This window comes from Sinohyriopsis cumingii, chromosome 1 (assembly GCF_028554795.1).
Source record: "Sinohyriopsis cumingii isolate HCF-2022 chromosome 1, ASM2855479v2, whole genome shotgun sequence".
NCBI classification, from domain to species: domain Eukaryota; kingdom Metazoa; phylum Mollusca; class Bivalvia; order Unionida; family Unionidae; genus Sinohyriopsis; species Sinohyriopsis cumingii.
In genome coordinates this window covers 69,847,022-69,868,505 of record NC_142961.1, presented here as the reverse complement: position 1 = coordinate 69,868,505, position 21,484 = coordinate 69,847,022, and the positions used below count along the sequence as shown (strand labels likewise).

Genomic DNA, 21,484 nt, shown 5'->3' with positions numbered 1-21,484 from the left:
TTATGGCCATGAAAGCAATTAATGTCAAAAACAATGATTACTTCTGTCTCATGTGGGTGATCCTTTCTATGTTACATCCAGCAGAGGACAATGCTGATTGTGTCTCCAAGTACAAGCCATATTTTGATACCATAAAAACCATCGGTGGATATTTCTGTTATCGTTCCTTACAATGCTTTTCTTAACAGCAAAAATTACATGACCACGTCACATCGGGATACTGTCAATAACTACTAACCATTCAAATGCCACTATACTAAAGTTTGAAAACCACTACAGAAAATATGGAAAGACGTTTCATATCGTCTTTGACTCGGAAGCAATCCTTGAAAAAGTACAGGGACTATCACCCATACCAGACCAATCTTTCACTAAACTGGAACAAAAATACGTCCCATGCATATTTGTCCTTGCCATATCATCAGCAGATATCCGAAAAAATGCAACACTGATGATTCCACTCACACTGTTACAGCTGCTACAGCACAAATCAGTGCAGCAATACCATATCTGTGAGGAGTACTTTATGCCACATGATAAAGAAGGCAGAGATCATTGCCATGTCACCAGTCAATGTCAAGGAGCCACTCATGATAATTACAATCTACGTTTCAAAGATCCAGACTTCATACCGGTGATCGCTCATAATCTACAAGGGTACGATGGACATTACATCATCACTGCACTCAGTCATCCACACATCAAACAACTTCTTGCTGATGTTGGAACACAAATCAAATGCATCCCAAACAATTTTGAAAAGACTACATGTTCTCAATTGGACCTTTTTGATTCATCGATATCTTCCAGTTCATGAAGGGAACACTGGACGAACTTGCTAAAACATGCCCAACCTTTACTCATCTCGATGAATAATACTATCCTGAAAAATGAAAAATGGAACTTATCCTTACAAGTACATCAATGCATGGTCGAGATACGATCAAACATCACTGCTGCAAAAGATGCCTTCTACTCACAATTACATCTCTCCGAAATCACTGACTATGAATATCAGCAAGCGAGTGATGTGTGGAATGCCTCTGGATGCCAAACTCTTGGAGAGTATCATGATGTGTATATCAAAATGGATGTACTCCTGTTTGCAGATGTGCTCGACCATTTCAGACAAATGTGCTTGGATCACTACTGACTTGATCCACTCAGTGCCAGGTTTCTCATGGGTTGCACTCCTCAAGACTAGTCAAGTCTAACTCGAACTCTACCAATCCTGATATGTTCATATTCATTGAGTAAATGATTTGCAGTGGAATATCCATCATCACCAAAAAACATGCCATTGCCAACCACAAATACATGTCATTGTATGATCCCATTAAGCCATCCATGTACATCATCTCCCTCAATATGAACAATCTCTATTTGATGGGCTATGTCACAACCACTTCCCATTGGAGATTTTTCGTGGATCACCGGACAGCAAATTTTTGATGAAACAAAAGCTGGATATGGTGACAGATGGGGATATTTTGTCGAAGTTGATCTCATTTATCCACAACATCACAACGATTATCCGTTCTGCACTGAACAACACTTCGTCACCAATGACATGATTTCTCAACAACAACTTGAGTGAACAAATAAGATTTCAGACTTGGAGAAACTAAGGTGAAAAACTTATACCCAATCTCACAAACTAAACCAAATACAGGTTACAGCATCGACTGCTCGAACAAACTTTCCAGCATGGACTCATTCTTGATCAAGTTCATCACGCACTCAAGTTTTGTCAGTCACCTTGGATGAAAATCTAGATCAACTTCAACATGACACAACAAGCCAAAGCCACTATAGACTTGGGTAACAATTTCTCCTAACTCATGAACAGTGGGTAAAAATTTCTCATAACTCATGAACAGCGTGTTTGGACAACACAATGGAAAACATCAGACACCGAAAGAAAATAGAAATCATCATTGATGTGGAACGATGAGATAAACTTGTGTTGCCAATGATGCCTTTTTACACATGAAAATATTCAATGAACTCGTCGCTGTCAAATCCAGAAAAACCCATCTCAGTCTGGACAAACCCATCTATGTCGGCATGGCTGTCCTTGATCTCTCCAAAATGCTCATCTACCAGTTTCACAACTTCATCAAAAAACTGTATGGAGACAAAGCCATGCTGCTCATGACTGATACAGGCTCACTTATGTACAAAATTCACACCGACGACATCTACAGACATGTATCAACACCAAGAATGGTTCAATCTCAGTGATTATCCATGAGACAACCCAGTCCACTGCAATGATAATAAAAAGACACTTGGAAAGTTCAAAGATGAAACTCATGGGATACCATCATGGAGTTCATCAGATTTAGATCTAATATCTACTGCATCACACTCGATGTTGATACTGTCATGAAAAAACCCAAAGTGTCGAAAAACCAGTCACTGGTCACATGGCCACCATCAATCACTACAGACAATCATTACAAGGTCATCTGTGCTACTACTCCATGAGAACACTCCATTCACATAAAATATACACAGTACTTATCCATAAAAAAGGACTGTGATGCTTTGACGATAAAAAATACTCATGAGATGGCATTCACACACTCACACGGACACAGTAACAAAAAACATAGTGATCCAACCCCCATCAGTCACAAAAGTGAGCCAGAACCAAGAACCCCATATTACTATAGATCCATGGGGGACTCACTCACCTAGCTCATACAGGGAGCTAGGTCAGCAGGACCCCCCCCCATTTTTCTGTATTACTTACCTAGCAGAATGTGGATGCTGTGGTGGCTACCAAGGAGAATGTGGGAATTGTGTAGCGTTTTTCTCGTTCAACTGACAGGGCAACTAGAGGCCAAACTTTAAACAATAGGCCCATAAGTGGCCCATACTGCCACTTTTCTGCAGATTGAGTCTACTTGTTTTAGTCTGAATATTCTTCCACTGATGTCTATTTCCTAATGGAATCAAATTCTGACACAAGTAAATGGATGCCTTTTCAAGTTCCAATGACATAAGCTGGTTGAAATATGATGGTAGCCTAGGAATGCCAAAGACAGTTGTTGCTGGACTATTAGTGCCCAAGAACATGACATGGGCCAAGGGCTGGTGAGTTTAGATAAAAATCACAAGCCTTGACTCCAGTTTCCATGTGCCAAAAAATTTGCCCTATTTTGTTTTAAATATTATTTGTCCCACAAAATTGCAAATGCTGTATGTCAATAATGAAATGAAATCAGAAAAGTCATATTTATTTAATTGAGTGTTTCTTTCAGATCTCAAAATAATTAAAGTACAGCAATGTTTTCTCTAGGTTCTGGTGTAATCCATGGTCCAACAGCTTTACCAATGCCACTCTTAGTCATTGGATCAGCAGTGTTGATGTTCATCATGACTGTTGCACAGTAAAGGGACAATTTATAAAAATGTAAGTGACATTTTCTAATAATTTGTTATATATTTTAACCAATTTGGTGCTTTTTTCTACAAGATAATACCAATCTACATATATTTTTTTCTGTGGTTTTACCCATAATCAATGAATAAAATTTTGATGCAAAACAAAGTAAATGACCAAAAAAACTGCCATTTTTTTCTAAATTTACATCTGTTTGTTCATATTCAGTGAATAGCTACATTTGTTATCTTTACACTGATGTATGAGTTTTCCATATGTGACAAGTATTGTTTTGCTTAAGATGAGTTTCTTAAAAGTATACACCTATAATGCGGACAAACTAAGTAAGACCCTTAGTTACCTCATTAACCCCTGGTGCTGCATTTACATGGCAATAGGTAGTAGCCTACTGCTGAGCTCTGTAGCATCAAAGTGGGCATTTGGAATAAACAGTGGTCTCGATGCAAAAATGATTGGTCCATTCAGCAAAAAAAATTAAAAAAAACCTCCAACTTTTACCCTTCTGCTCGTGCAGGAGCAAAATAACCAATGGAAAATGATGTTTCTAACACAACTAGGCATTAGCCTAATGGAAAATCTATTGGAAGTCGATGTATTAGGATGTATTCAGAAATATTCCCCAAAATGTGCTTCCTACTTGCATTTAAGGTGAAAATTACAAAAACCTCCAAGGGTTAATGAGTTAAAAGAAAATAGTAAAACAACAAAAATAAAAGTAATTATTTCTCTCTTTCGTTTTATTGTTATTAGCATATAATGAAAATAAAACAACAAGTCTTAAATATTTTAGTACTGGAGTAGTAGCAAACTAGGGCTTTTGTCACTTTTAAGCCTGTTTGGGTCCCCAATAGCAAATCATAGACTTTACCCACCCCCATGACTTTTTAGGCAATCACTATGCCATGTGTGACCCATGCATGTTTAACAATTTGAGTTATGCTGCCATGTAACCAGTCATGGCTGTATAATCAGTACCCCAAGAGCCCCAAAAAGTGACAAAAATTCTTAAATATGCATGGGTTATGCAGATGGCATAAAAATCACCTAAAAAGTAATGGACATAAGAGGTTATGAAAGTTATGAAGGACCCAAATAGGCAAAATGGGAAAAAGCACTATTCATCACTACTACTTGTTTATTAATTTGAAACAAATATTTTCTGAGGAAATAAACTGTAATGTCCATCCCTGACTGAAATTTCATGAAGTAAGAGGATTATATTGAAGATAAACACTTGTTTTCATGTGTAGGTATAAACCTTGTTTACATGCATAGGTATAAACCTTTGATAAAAAAGAGCAAAATGAAATGGAATTTCAACAGAATTGGAAAATAAAAATTTGCTGAAATGTAAAACTAAGATGTAATGTCCATAGCATAGGTGCCCATTTATACACATCTGGGAAAATGCTCATTTCACATCTTGTAACATGTAAGCAATCTTACAATCCAAATATAGACATTCATAATTTAGGGGGATGGATGTTACAGTCATGGGATGAATGTTACAGATGCTGCAAATAATGTGCGTCACATACTAATTAAAGTCATTCAATATTTTTTAGATGAAATAAGGAAAACTATGGTTTTCAAAATACTTCAGTTAATGATGAAATGAGTAACATTGCAGAATAATAAGGTCGTTCAAAGTGGGCACCAGGGGATGACTTTTTGTTTTGACAGCTATTACTGTAGTACTTGAGATATAGTGGTGTTGAAGTGAACACAATACATCAGTGGACAGATGGTTGTGCATAACTTCTCAGCTATTAATCAGTCACAAATAACTCTGAAAGCTAATGTGACATGCAATTATTTGGAGACCAGACACAGAAAAGGACCATTTGATGAACTTGGAAGTTTAATTTAAGGGAAAATGTCAACTGCTGTTATTCAGGAAAACAACTTAACATTTTCAAAATGCCACTGAACTCACCAACTTTTGAAATAAGAACCTTAAAGTAATGGTGGTTCATTCAAATCCATGGGCAAACTGTTATGCTGTGAACTCAAGAGGCTTTCACTGTGTCAAGACCATAGATCATTCAGCAAAACAATGGCCAAAAGTTTGGGTCTAGAAACGGCATGTGTAAAACACAGGAGCTGCTCATCAGTTGCAAGTGCAAGTTCTAAGTTGGTACTGTGAATGATATAGGAATGAGGGTGAATCTATGAACAAAAATTGTGCTGAACTTGGAACACTAAATGTGTTACATCTTACAGTAAACCAGAAAGAGCTAATAACACATTAACCCCTGGAGGTTTTTGTCATTTTTGCCTGAAATTAGAGTAGGAAACACATTTTGAAAGCTATTTCTGAATACATCTGAAAAGACCAACTTCCAGGTGTTCTTCCAATAACATACTGCCTAATTGTGTTAGAAACGTTGTTTTCATTGGCTATTTGGCTCACGCATGAGCACAAGGGTAAAAGTTGGAGTTCTGTTTTTTTTGTTGCTAAACGGATCCATTATTTTTGTATCGAAACCACTCTTTATTCCAAATGCCCATCTTATCCTACTTTTTGCAAAGGTTCATCTGTCTGTTTGCAGTTCATATCGGTTTGCCTTAGATCTGAGACCAAAAAGTATAAAATCCGGACACAAAACTACTTATGCCTGCATAAGTACATTTATGGGTGGTGTGAGGAGGTTGGGTCTACTTTTTACCTTACTCTGTTTTGACAGTGAACATAGCCCAGAAGGGCCGATTGAATTGCCCCGGAGTGGTCACATGGGTTTCACTGGCCAATCATTTGTCAGGGCTTGCAACTGTGCGCAGTTACTTGAATGGTAATTAGTGTCACTTTCAACTGAGCTGCAGAGGAGCAGAGATGCAATCCTGGATTCAGAAAATATTTGGTGTGGAATTTTAAGTTTTAACTCCCACTGCCACCCTTACACAAATCCCCCCCTTTTTTTTTCTTCATATGGATGTGAATCCTGCGCATAGATATGTATGTGTATTTATTGGAGTGTAGGCATTCAGTTTTGATGATGTTGCATATATAGGTGTGTTTGTATATATGTACATAGAGAGATGCGGGGAATTTTATGCATCGCACTTCATGAACAATAACGAATTTTGTTACTGTCCATTAATATAATCGTCTGGCTCAATAGTCAATCATTCTTTCGCACTGTGTATTTCATTATTGATATTTCATATGGTTTTTATTTATATTGTGTGGTGGTCTGAGCCCCAAATTTCAAGCACTTGAGCTTCATTAAGTATGTAAACCATCATAGCAGTAACTTTGATATGCAGTTGTATATATTTTGCCTTGAATTATGTTTTTTTCTATAGATAATCTATACTGAAGTTGCTAAAAGTGGCCTGCACCAACAATCATGGAGTATGTTATTATTTCTTCCCTGGGGCCAAACTCTAAACATGCTCGCCTTGCAGTATCATTCCTGATTCTGTTATCTGTGTCCACAGTCTTGCTTTCCCTCTGGCTATAAACAAACACCTAACCATAAAATTGGATCCTAACCACAAGCGAATTTTGGGTAGAAAAAAATCGGGTCCAAAAAATGAGTTTTTTTCCTTTGTATTTTGTAATCCAACTAAAAATTCCAGATTATTTAGTATCATTGTAGAGCTACAACTGTCTACCTTTCTATAATACCACCCATTCTAGTGTATCATGCATGACCATGATGCTACAGAGCTCGGCAGTAGGCTACTACATCCTGCCATGTTAACTTGTCACCAGGTAGGTTTGTTTGCAAAAGTGATCCAAGTTGGTCAGGAATAATTTATTAATTTTTCAGTGTCAAAAAGTTCAACATCAACTAATCTTTGTTCTTATAACCTATGTATTATTAGAATCATGTTTCATCAGCAAGCACTATACACAAGAAATGTTCCCACATTAACTCCACCATACTTATTAGCTGTTAAAAGAAATTTTAGCACATTTTTAAACATCTCATTTATCAACAGCTGTATGGGATTAATTAGTAAAAATATACTCAGTTGAACAGTATCAAAGATGCAAACATATTAGTAGGTTTTTTGTTATATAGTAAGTGCAGTCATATCTACACAGATGCCCGTTTCACAACTCAGCTTGCATAAATAATAGTAGGCATTTCAATTTAATTGCAAAAAAAGGAAGATGATACAGTGATGGATATCCAGGTGAAATTACCTGCAATTGTAATATGAACTTTTTTAATTAAAAAACATGTCCATCATCTGCACATACTAATTGGATCTATACTTTTATCTATGTTGTGTATATGCATTTCATAAGGCATTTTACCTTAGATGATTACTGCTTTTAATTTAGCTAGTTTACAAAGTGATGATAGTAATAGATACAGAAAGATATGCACAATTTTAGTTTATTGCATAAAAGATGGTGGCTCTTGTGGAGTTGTGAGCTATTTTTAATGGACCATCTTTAAACTTCAAGGCCAACAAGGGACCAGCTGGTATGGGTTGGGGTGGTCTTTTGATAAGATATATTGTTCTCAATTATCTCAAGATAATTAAATTTTTTTTTAAACTAACAATAACATGTAATATGGATTGGATGGTCTTTTGACTATATTCTGTTGTCTGTCATTTGTTCGTGGTAACACAAGTTTGTTATCACTGCTTCTCCCAAACTACTTGGAGGATTAACATGAAACTACACACACATTCATCCAGTGGTCTAAAAATGCTGCTGCTCAGACATCCAATATGGCCACCACTACTCCTGAACGGGTAGTCATGTCAGTATTCTGTTTTCATTAAAAGACTTCACATGATGTCTAATTGGTCCTTAATGAAAATGGTAACTCCAATACAGCTGTCACAGTGAACATCTTGAAAATCTTGTTGTTACTTCTGAAGGGATGGTCATCTCAACATGTGCTTTCCACTAAAGAATTCTTCTGATGGTTAGTTGGTCCTAGATAAAAATGGTATCAATCTGACTTCCAGTATGGCTGCCATGCCACAGCAGCCATCATGAAAATCTTGTTATTTTTGCTACTTGTTCTGATTGGATGGACATATCAGCATGGGGTTTTCACTCAGAAACTTCTTATAATATCTAGTTGGCTCTAAATAAAAATGGTGCAGATCTGACATCCAATATGGCCACCACAGCAGCCATCATGAAAATCTTGTTATTTTTGCTACTTGTTCTGATTGGATGGACATATCAGCATGGGGTTTTCACTCAGAAACTTCTTATAATATCTAGTTGGATCTAAATAAAAATGGTGCAGATCTGACATCCAATATGGCCACCACAGCAGCCATCATGAAATCTTGTTATTTTTGCTACTTGTTCTGATTGGATGGACATAGCAGCATGGGGTTTTCACTCAGAAACTTCTTATAATATCTAGTTGGATCTAAATAAAAATGGTGCAGATCTGACATCCAATATGGCCACCACAGCAGCCATCATGAAAATCTTGTTATTTTTGCTACTTCTTCTGATTGGATGGACATATCAGCATGGGGTTTTCACTCAGAAACTTCTTATAATATCTAGTTGGATCTAAATAAAAATGGTGCAGATCTGACATCCAATATGGCCACCACAGCAGCCATCATGAAAATCTTGTTATTTTTGCTACTTCTTCTGATTGGATGGACATATCAGCATGGGGTTTTCACTCAGAAACTTCTTATAATATCTAGTTGGCTCTAAATAAAAATGGTGCAGATCTGACATCCAATATGGCCATTACAGCAGATATCATGAAAATCTTGTTGTCACTACTCTTGAATGGGTGGTCATATCAACATGGGGCTTTTGCTAAAATACTTCTTGTGAAGCCTGGTTTGGGGATTAAATGATAATGGTACTGATCTTGGGTTCAGTATGGACACCATAGTGGTCATCTTTTAAATACTGCTGTATCAACTTCCCCTTCATGGATGGTTGTGTCAACATGGGGTATTCACCAAATGACATGATATGATGTAAAGCTGGTCTTAAATAAAAACAATTCTGATCTGACATCCAACATGGCCGACATGGCAGTCATCTTAAAAAATATTGCTATCATATCTATACTAGAACAAAAGGTCATACTGACATGGTGTTTTTTAATGAAGTTGGTCTTTAATGATTGCTGTGCCAATCTTATGACCAAAATGTCCACAACAGTAGCCATCATGAAATTGTTAATGCTATTCCTGAATGAAAATCTTGTCTTGAAAATAAACCGCTCCCTCGATAACTCGCGCCCGGATAACTCGCGATCCCGCTTATAACGCGGTGTCCGTTTTGGCTCCCGATTTTTTCCAGAGAAAATGTATTTAAAATGTCTTTAAAATATGCTGAACATGAAAAAATTACGATAAGAACTGATAAATTAAACGTTGATACATTGCTCGTTTTATCATCGAAAATGGTGATTAATGCCCGTAAAAATATAATCCATATTTTGAAATTTGCAAGTTCTAAAGAAGAATTAATTTCAGAGATCTCGAAAACGCTTAATTACGCGTATTTGGACGCCAATTTTTGATCTGGGACGCAGAAAATCACTGAGGCTGGAGTCCTCCATACGCATGTAATAGGTGTGCGGGAAAATTCAAAGATTTGCCGGTCCTGTTTCAGCCACCTGCTTTGTGGGAAAATGTGTTGATCAGTTAACTGTGCTGATATTTACAATGACAGAATTCAGTGACTGAAAGACTCTTTGATGTACTGTTGCCATTTTATAAGAGTACATTAAAAAAAAAAGAACATGATGCAAGAGCTAGGCGGCTAGTTCAAAGGCTTTGACTAGCGGCCGAGTGAGAAAATGTACTGATATTTAGTGATTGACTTCAGAGGCAGAAAGACCCAGTTTTAAAATCCTAGCGAGACCTCTGTTTAAAGATATCATATATTATGTAAGTTTTTATGATAAATAGTTGTCAGTATACTGTAAATAAACAGTCTGGTGAAATAGTTATCAATGAAAACTTCTGGTAAATGCTAACAGGTGGCAACAGAGAATGAAATAAATACCAGTTAAACGTCTTCCTGTGTGAAAGTCACGTTCTAATCCTTTAATTCCGTTTCAGTGTAAACATTATAATCACAACATATTATGTTCATTGAAAACATGAAAAGAGTCAATCGACCGTCACATCGAAACCCGTGAGTACTTCTGTGAGAACCTAATTACATGTACATGCCGGCTTTGTTTTGATCAACAACTTGGGGAAGTGTTTGTTGCATTAAAAAAAAATCGATTACAAGAGACCTCGGGTGCTGGATTAAGGGTCTTGGCGCTGCCTTTGACATAAAGCAAAACAGAAACAGAGACAACGACGATGATAGTGACTTCAAATGTTTCAGTGAAACTGATGTCATTAATGCCGAGGCTGTTTGGGAGAAATTCGTACAGACTCATGGTCTTGAGACGGGCGTTTCTCTTGATATGGAGGAGTGGATTTGTGCTGACAATGATTGCCCCACAGCCGAATACATGTCAGATGAAACTATAATTATTTCTATAGCGAATAAATTTGCAGCAGAAGACGATTCTAACTGGAGTAACACAAGTGTTGAAAGTGATGCAGACGCAGATGTTGCACCCGTGGGGGTGGGCCCTTTGCACAGGAAGCAATCAAATATTTTGATATTGCCATAAGGTGGCTGGAGAGCCAAAATGTTGACTACGTAAAGCTCATGCAGTTGAGAAATCTGAGGGATTTTGCTCGGCGGCAGATAAACCAAGGAGTAACACACACACACACAAAAATAACTGATTTTTTCAAAAAGTGAATTGATATTTGTCAAGCGTGGCACAAACGGCAAGTATTAACTTGTTCTAATTTACGTTGTTTTAAATTTGTAGACCAATTAAATACGTCTGTACTGATTAACCCTTTTTTGTGTTTTCCATTTTACTTCTATCACATTTAAAAATATTTATCTATCTATCGTTCGATCGACACTGTTTCTCGAAAAGAGTCGATCTTTTGTATATATAAAAACGTCTAATTTGGATCATACAATAAAACTAGAATGTATCCAATTCAACATAAAAATTAGTGACGTAGTACACAATGTGTGAAGTGGTACACATGTTAAGCGAACGGAAACCACGTGGAATAATGTTTTCGATGATCGCCTCAATATACTGTAATTTATCCTGAAATTAATGTTGTCCTATGAGGAAATAATAAAGTACACCGTTATGAGGAGATATTTATTAACATTTAATCTCAGAACGATTATAAAGTGAGTATTCAACAGTATAATCTGCCACCCCCCCCCCTTATTTCTCCGTTATGTCGTCAATCACTTTATTGGTTTTGGGCTTATTTTATAGGTCCCTCGATAACTCGCGCCTCACTTATAGTGCGGTCGATGTTTCTGGACCCCGATGTGCGCGAGTTATCGAGGGAGTGGTGTAGTATGATTTTTACTCCTCTCCAAATGAATGCCTATATTTATATGGGGTTTTCACCTGTGCATTTCTTATGATGCTTGATCCTATATGCTTGATCCTATATGAAAGTGATACCAGTCATACATCCAATATGGCTGTCATGATGATTCTGAGGCATGCTACAGGTATTATGAACTGATGAGAGAGTGACAGATATAAGGTGAAGTTGTTTGCGTTTGCCACATGCACAATGGAAAGAATATGAGCATACATTTGTTACTTTCATGTACTGTGGTTGAAATTTATTTGGATATTATACCTGTGGAAACTGTACATAATCTAAGCAAATAGCTATCAAAAATGACTGCTCTCATGTACACAAAAGGTCAGCCTGATTTAGTCTAAAGTACACTATCTTTAGCAGTTATTAAAATAGGAATACAAATTTTGCCAAACTAGAAAATACCAGCTTCCAAAAGTGTAACGATGAATATTACCTACTATATAAAAGAAACAAAATAGTTTTTGGCTCTTTTTTTACAATTTATCTCTGAAGTCCAGGAAGTGAAAATGACAAAGTGGAGCTAGCAGTGTTTTTGATAATTGCACATCTGAAGTAAGGCCAAGCTGTATACTCTAACCAGTATCACACCCACTAATCATACACTAAAATAAAGGAAATTAAAAATTCTTTAATAATACCTAAACTATATAGGGTCTGTTTTAAATAACCAATATAAACAGGAGGAAAACCAGGAAATTTTTTATCTTTAAAATCAGAATACAAAACTGTAGAGCACTATTTCTCATGAAAATCTAGTTTTCACTACTCCTGCACAATGTATGATAAATATAACTTGGTGCTTTCTCTAAGTCCTAAATGAAAATGGTGCTAGTCATGCATTCATTATGACTGTCGTGAAATTCTTGCTGGCACTAAAGATGATAATTATGACATGGGGAACTTTACCAAAACATTTTTAATGATGTCTGCTTTGTCCTTAATGAAATTGGTGCCATCCAGTAAATACACCACAGCAGCTAATTTGAAAATCTTGTGATCACTGTATAATATCAGATATGATTTCAACACTGGTAAATTGAAAGGAAGAAAAAGACTTATCTTGAGTTCCTGGAAATTCTTTTTCCCCATTTTGAGCCTCAGTCCCTTCAAGGGACTCTTATTACATCATAGCAAGGATATTTTGTGTTCAAGTTATTTTGGGCAGGAAATTAAAAACATTCCAGATCCCCACCCCTGCACTGAAAATTAAATTATCAGTCCCTAATGACGATAACCCTGTTTTTCATCTGATAATTTCAGTGGGCCAGATACAATAATTGCTTGAAAAGTTTGGAATGGGCTTCTCATAGGTTATTTCTTTCCTAACATAAAAAATTGCTAAAATTGGTTGAAGTGGGAACTGGGTCTTATTATGTATGGGCTTATCATTAGAGAAGTATAGTAAATGCACTTGCTTGATATATTTAACAATAGGACGTGTTCTGTCACATCAGGGCCACTTACTGTATCAGTCCTACTATGCTATCATTGTAGACTGATGATGCTTTAGTATTTCCTGATATCCATTAGAATGTAATCAGTTAATTAAACACCCTGTCACCAGATACCAAACCCCATCATTCAAATGACACCAGTTCTTAACTTAATTAATTAAATTAATTAAAATAATGAAGAATAATTACCCACTCAGTTTGCCATGACGTGTACATTTTGTACCTGCCTTGGCCAGCCTTCTTCTGTTTTGGCTTTGCACTGACAGTCACATGATTGGCCATTGATGATGGGATCTACTGGTAACATTAGTGTATATATCTCAGTCATTTCCCTTATTAGCTCCTGTGTGAATTATATACTACTTTTCAAAATAAAGAAGTTATGAATTGTCAGTCTTAAAACGAACACTGTGCCTTCAGAAAATGCATAAAATTACCCAAAAAATCCAAGCTATGCTGGTCAGTATATGTCAGTGACAATCAGACATTGATGATTCTAAATCAGATACTGTAGTGGGAATACCCTCAAGAAAGAAAAAAGGAAAGATTTATTTCAAAAGTGAATGAAAGATCTCATATATTTAATAAGTGAAAATTGGTGGATTACACAATGAATCTTCTATATGTGTACTGTCAAAAGTTTGGTTTGTATCTGCTTAGTTAACAGTGGGTGATATGAAGGGATGAGTGTGATGGTTGACACGTTTTTAGGCACTGTTAAAACTTGTTATTAGCTCTACTGGTCATAAAACAGAAGAGGATAAGGGATTGTCTATCATTCATCATTTTTTGTTGATCCATCTGTCTGTTACAACAAGTTTGCTATCAAATCTCTTTGTAAACTACCTGGTGGTTCACAATGAACCTTTACACACACATTTATCCATGGTCTAGTTGGTCTTAAAACCCTTACACACACATTTATCCATGGTCTAGTTGGTCCTAAAACCTTTACACACACATTTATCCATGGTCTAGTTGGTCCTAAAACCTTTACACACACATTTATCCATGGTCTAGTTGGTCCTAAAACCTTTACACACACATTTATCCATGGTCTAGTTGGTCCTAAAACCCTTACACACACATTTATCCATGGTCTAGTTGGTCCTAAAACCCTTACACACACATTTATCCATGGTCTAGTTGGTCCTAAAACCTTTACACACACATTTATCCATGGTCTAGTTGGTCCTAAAACCTTTACACACACATTTATCCATGGTCTAGTTGGTCCTAAACGAATATGATGCTGCTCAGACATCATGTATAGCCACCACAGTGGCCATCTTGAAAATCTTGTTACACAGCTTCTCTAGAATGTAAAGTCATATTGACATGGTGTTTTCATCAGAAGACTTAATATACATGTAATGTCTAGTTGAAAATTATACCATCTGGATGTCTAATATGACCAACACAGTGCCATCTTAAAAATCTTGTCATTTCTCTTCATGAATGGATGGGGGTTCCCCGAGTGGCCACCATTTCAGATCACTGCCATCTTACCTCTGTCTGTGTGGCTTCGAGTCTCGAACTCTGCTAATGTGGGTATGTGAGGAAGCTTGCCAGTAGCTTCTCGTGAGTCAGTGGTTCTTTCCAGGGTTTTTCCGGGTTCTTCCTCTACTATTAATACTGGCCGCCATGTATATCCTATCTTGTGCTGAAAAATTCGTTAAACCCCATTACAACAACAACATGAATGGATGGTCATATGAGCATGGAGTTTTAACTAAAAGACTTCTCATGATGTCTAGTTGATCAAAAACAAAAATGGTGCTGATCTGAGTTCCATTATGCCTGCCAAGATTACAAGATTGTTATTATTACACCTCCATAAGTCTTATGAAAATGGTGCTGGTTGTCAAGATCGAATATGGCTGTCATAGTGATCATTTTGAGAATCATGTTATCACTACTCCTACTGAATGGATGGTAGCATTAAAACGCAGATCGTATGAAATACTTGCGATGTTTAATGAAAATGGTGCCACTAAGGCCACCACAGTGGCCATGTTATGGTCATTTCTGCATGGAGTTTTAACTGAGAGACTTCTTATGATGTCTGGTTGGTTAAAAATGACAATTATGCTAAACTGATTACCCCAATGATCATTTGGAAATTCTTGTTAATGCTACTCTTGGAATGGAAAGTTATTTTGACATGGGTTATTTATCAGAAGAGTTCTTTTAATGTCTACTTGGTTCTGAAAGAAACTGATCCAGACTGAACCTCAGTATGGCCACCATGATAGACATATTGAAGGTATTGCTATCTCTGCTCCTCCTAAATGGATGGCAATATCATGATAAAGTTTTCACTAATTGACTTATTATACCTAGTTGGCTTAAAATGAAAAATAGTGACAAAATGTAGCTCCAATATTGCTTCTAAACTGGCTGTTCTAAGTGGTTAGAGCAGCCAACCCAGGTGAGTCACATCAAAGACTTATAAATTGGTACTAGCAGCTGCCTCACTTGGCACTCAGGATGTAGAGGTTGGTGTTAGGATTGGTTGGCCTGGTGTCAGGAAAATGTGACTGAGTGGGACATGGTGATACGTGGTCCCCCTGCAAGGATTGTGATATTGACAAAGGATTTTCGCCAAAATAATTTTAATGAAGTCTTGCTATGACTCTATCGTCTTGAATAAAGTAACAGAAAAGAGCAAAGTGCAGCAAATTTTGTCCAATTCAACAAATACTTAATTTGTATGTCAACCTTAACATTTTAGGTAAGCAACAGCTTGTTAGGAATACAATACCCTATGTTGCCTGAATGAAACAGTGGCTAATTAGAGTTAAATCATAGCTGTAAAAGCACATTCTGGTAATTTCCCAATCAAGTATAGTCATTTTGAAGTAAAGTTTTCAGCTGATAGATCTTGAAAATTATTTCTTCTTTTATAAATTTAAATTATAGTTTTTATAATTTTGATTATGGGGTCCACAACATCGCTACATTATATCTGGTATTGTGTTATCTCATGGGATACCTGTGTCGGCTTTGTGGGTTTAAAGTTCAAAGTTCATGGTCACAATGACTCCAAGAATAAATATTGTTACACACATGAACTTGAGATCTGCATCCCATACTGTGATCAGAATTTTTTAATGGCTTGCATTTGATGTTATTAAAAAAGTATTTTGATACTAGAGTCAAATGGGTGCACTTCATGAAGAAAACTGGTTGTGCAAAGCGAAAAACTTCATTTCCTACCTTGACCAAAAATTGTGGGTGGGTTGCATTTGAGATGCTAAAGACCAGGCATTCCATAATGTAGTTGGTATAGACTTTAATGGGGGTTATGGGGTGCTGTCCTCCACAGTGAAGGTACTGGAACTGCTTGGGGAATGTGCTAAATAATTGTGGGATAGGTGTTTTTGGTGTATGCTTATGGTAGTCATGTGACTGATAGCAAGATGAAAATTATCCATGTATCTCAGAACATGGTCAAGTGTGTTATATTTGTAACCAACCATGCCTAACCAACTATGTTTTATTGTTTGTCAGAAGCAACTTTTGTTGCCTTTTAAGGAGTTCAGAATAGCTTTGCACTTCTAACAATCAAGTAAAGTGTCCTATAATTTTAGTCATATTTGAAAATGTTTCCATGAAGCCTTTTGCAAGATATATCATGAGGCATATGTAGCATTATTGCATGAAATAGACGTTGCTTTCCATGACTTCATGATTCTATGGAATTAAAACCAAGGCATACAAAAATATCATTCATAATAATATTGTTGGAATAAAGACCTAGTATGATGTACAAAAATTTGGCTTGTGGCAGCGAATAAAATGACATGGCAATCTTTGGGTGAATCGGCGAATGCATGTAATTTTCAAATTTGGCCAGACATGTTTGGAACCAGTCAGTGGTGTGCCAAGGAGGGGGGAGAAGATGTAGAATACTGGTATACCCAGTATTTGTATAGTTTTCAATAATTATGAATATAGCAAAGAAAATATAGCTAGACTTGCAGCTTGCCATATTGGTTCTTTAATTAAATTGAAAGAACATAAAGGGTGCTGAATTTATCTTACACAGGTTGAGCATAATGTTGCTGTGGGGGAGAGAGAGACAGATTCCATGCAAAGTTGAGAGCACAACAGTTTTTGACAATGAAATTTTTTCTAACTCAATTGTTTTTGCATGATAAGTGGCAATATTTTATGCCCGAAGTTTAAACAGGTCACTGCTGATTAGAAGCAGATGGTGATGCTTACATGTTATGTTTCTTAACAGTTTTCACTCACTTGATAACATTGTGGCATGCAGAAAGAGAATTATCTATTACAGGGTGAACTGAGTTTGTAGCCATTAATTGGAGAAGTTCTGGTAACATGATGGAGCAATGCAGAGCAAGTTTCTCAAATTATACTTTTCAAACATGATTTCTTTTAGATTCAAGCAGAGCAAAAGAAAATAAATAAAGCTCTAATAGTACAATGCCAGGGCCCCTCTAAATCAAGACTGGGCCCCTCTTGTAAGCTGCCTGTTTGACATGTTCAAGAAACGTATTATATCAATGCCTGAAAGAAACCTTGACCCAATGGGTGAATTTGCAAGAAAACTTCGAAGTAGATTTAATTATGCTCTAATTTGTCGAAAATAAGGGTGGCCTTTACCCCTAACACTCTTGCTCCACCACCTCAAATGGGGATTATGCCAATAAAAGAAAAGCAATTGTTACTCCCTAAATGTTAAATATTTTAGTGATCTGGTATTGTACAAAATCTTTATCAGACAGTCGGTGATGATGATGTCACCTGACAGTTTTCTCAGAAAGAGCTGAGAGATAAAAAAAATAACTTTGTTTTCTCAGTTGTTTGTGCTAACTTAGAATTCCTATGTGTGCATATGTTTTATATATGCTAATATTTTCAGCATGTGCTTTAACAACATTTAATGGTTAGACACAGTATGTGCATGCTTTTTAGGATCAAATTGCAAAGTCATTATATAATCTGAAAGAGAAATTTAATATGTGTATTTTTTTCAGAAACAACTCACACACTATGATGAGGGAATGTTTGGGTTGAAAATCATCTTGATCCAGATTGATTCAGCCTTAAATATACATCAAATATTGTAACTGAAGTATATTCATCCATGGCATAATTCTTGTGTGCAGGGGAAGAAATTGTTTTTGTTTTATCATGTGACCAAAGGAACATTCTATTTTACTTTTTCCATACAAAAAAAATTTGAAAACAGTTAAATAGGTTCATTGAACTTGATAAACAAAATGTTTTTCTATTATTCTTATGTTAAATGAGGCATTATGTATAAGTCTTCAGTTTTGTTGACTATTTTATCATATTAAATACAGTGTTGTTTGCAGTTAAAAAGTTAGAGAAATTATAACCAAATAACTGTACACTAAATTTTCATACCATTATCTGAAATAAAGAGTTTGCTTAAGGTGGAGACAGAATTTACTATTAATATGTTGTATTGTTCTTATTCTAAATACGGTGAAAGTTGTACTGTCTATAAACTGAATTGTTTCAGCAAACACTTTAGGCATGTACAGGAAGATATTCAATATGACTGGTCACATTTATTTCCAATGTGAACTTCTTGCCTTAACATTGTTAACATATTATCCTCAGTTTTACATTGTTGTGTGTAACTTGATTTCAAACACATATCCTGTTTACAAGATCAACAGAAAAGGAGCCTTCTTGAGAGCAAGTGAAAATGTTTTTCTTCAAACTTTAAAGACATTTGGGGCCGACGAGAAACTCCTATAAATGATCTGGATGCTGCTCAGTCAGGCATTCCTGCTTCCTTGATACCACAGCAAGGACAATGTAGAAAGAGATGACAAAGACACCCTTTCCAGAGGACTTCCACACACCCAGAGCTAGAAAGACCAAGAAAACAAGAACTGCCAGATAATTATACGTTTTTGATTTATTAAATAAGAGAGAGAAAAAATGATGCAACGAGAGTCTTGCCAATGTTCCATGTTGGAATTGGATCTGTTTGCTATGCCAAGCGCTATGATGATGATGAAGAATCCCAATGTGTAGAATTTCATCCCATTTCCTCTTTGATAACGTCAGCCCCCATCAAATTCGAAATCAAAGGACAGCCCGAAGATTACATTGATCTGAATAGCAGTTACTTGTACCTGAATGTCAAAGTGATCAAAACGGAAGACACTTGTTTAGTGAAGTGGATTTGTTCTTGAGTAACAAACTAGTCAGCATCAGCAATGCTACTTACCCTTACCGAGCATACCTGGAAATCTCTTGATGTACTGAAAAGATGCCAAGAACACTCATCTGGGTTCTTGCGCCATATGGAAGTCTGACACAGCGGACTAGGACAAGTGTAACGACACAGTCCTAACAGCAGCTGACTATCCTCACAATGTGGGCTTTAATGACTGTCAAATGAAAATCCTGCAAGGACGTAGTTTAGAACTGATGACTCGTTTGCATTTTAACATATGGTTGCAAGAAATGTATTCCACGTTTGATAAGCTCCAGCTATAGAGTTGTAATCTACCTCTCTTGGGAATATTACCGTGGCCTTGTGTTTGATCTCTAAACATTGCTGCAGAGTTAGTACTGAACTCTTACGCAAAGTTACCATGACCAACCAGAGACCGGAAACTTGAGCAGACAAAGGCGACCGCTCGCATTCTTTAACTAAGGCTTGCGGTTATCACACCTAGCTGTTTAAGATTAGTTCAAAGATCAAAAGGAAGTCCACGGGGTGAACAAGGCATGTTTTTATCCGTCCCCACGTTGACAGACAGCGAGGGGCAATGACCGCTAAGTTTGATTGGATCGGTCCACAGCGATATGCAATCGAAAATTGAGATAGAGGGTGTGATTACAATTCAGACCCGAATTATACCTTCCGAACTCGTAAGATTAATTCAGCATTCTCCTGAAAGGACTACAGATCAACAGGGTTCACTCCAAGAAAAGAAGCCACGCGTAATCTGGCGGCAAAACTTAGATGTAGATTCTAAGGAAATACAAAGCTTCTAAAAGGTCAGTAAGTTATTTGCTCGAATTTTGCAGACTATTTCGGCATCATAATTGTAATTATTATCATTATTTGGATCGTTTAGTGTGTAGAATTACCTTTGTCATTTTTCATTTACATGCGTATTTGAGAAATGGGCTTGAGGTTTATGTAGAGTATTATTAGATTCGAGGCGAAATTATGTAGATTGTTAGCTTGTGGTCAAAATTAATTTTGTAATTCGCTATTAGGTTGCTTAGTAGTAAACCAATGCATTTATTAATGAGTTATGTTAGAATTTACACATGCTTGAATTGTGAATTTGGAAACATGATGGAGATATGTAAGATTAGTTACTATGGATGTATACATATATCAGATCATGAGTATCTGAATATTTGCGTACTTTGTTTGAGTTGTAAGGTACAAAATGCGTCTGCTTATTGTGATATTGTTTAGTATAATGGGATTAGGAGTATGTACTGATGTGACGGTATTTATTGATGTATGTATAAGAAGTAACTGATACCGTGCTGTATTGTGACGTGTCTTTTACCATACAAAAACGTATAGGTATCTCGATATCAACGAATGCGTGACCGAAGAAATTTAATAGCCGTTATCTGATGATAGGCTGTGTGTAGTGTGAGATGAGAGGGCTAAGGAAAAAAGAGTGTACCGCCCTTGTGTTTGCAGAGGAAGCTTTATAGGAGGACAGAGATCTTACGGTTTCATTGAGTCCAAGTCTTCAAGAGCTGGAGACGGAATTGAGACTGTAACCGAACCAGTCGATGTCGACAGAAGTACAGTCGTGGAGGAGAAAGTGAAGGAGGAGGAGAAGGAGTCTAGATAAACTCGAGTAGGAGGAGAAGGAATTCGGAGAAAGGTCGGAGAGGAAGAGGAGAAGGAACAGATGAGTAGAATTACAAGAACAGATGAAAATGAATCTCACACTGCTAATTAAGTGAGGCAATTGTCTTATTAAAGGGAATGGGAGGATCTCTTGGAAGCAGAACCATCCACCAAAAAGGATAAAACGAAGAGGTGAAGGTAATGTCCAGCTGGAAAAGAACAAGAACAATATTTAGTCTCCTCTTTTGCCAAGCACCCGCTGCAGAAAAGTACAGTGCTGACCAAGAAAGATTTCCATGGATGTCAAAACGATCATCCCTGTCAAATTCAACAAGATCAATGTCTTATGATGAGCCAAGAAGAAAA

The 21,484-nt window shown here is 36.6% G+C and overlaps 1 protein-coding gene across 4 annotated transcripts in view; it reads left to right on the top strand.

Annotated features, from left to right (window-relative positions):
- LOC149807080 (neuroglian-like) overlaps positions 1-18,727 on the top strand; it is a 94,672-nt gene extending 75,945 nt beyond the window's left edge. For all 4 annotated transcript variants that reach the window (XM_089961634.1, XM_089961643.1, XM_089961619.1 and 1 more), the window contains 2 exons: positions 3,308-3,421; positions 18,282-18,727. In XM_089961634.1, the coding sequence (XP_089817760.1) occupies positions 3,308-3,402 (95 nt within the window). In that variant the 3' untranslated portion in view covers positions 3,403-3,421; positions 18,282-18,727. The remainder of the gene's footprint in view (positions 1-3,307; positions 3,422-18,281) is intronic.
- The last annotated feature ends 2,757 nt before the right edge of the window (positions 18,728-21,484 follow it).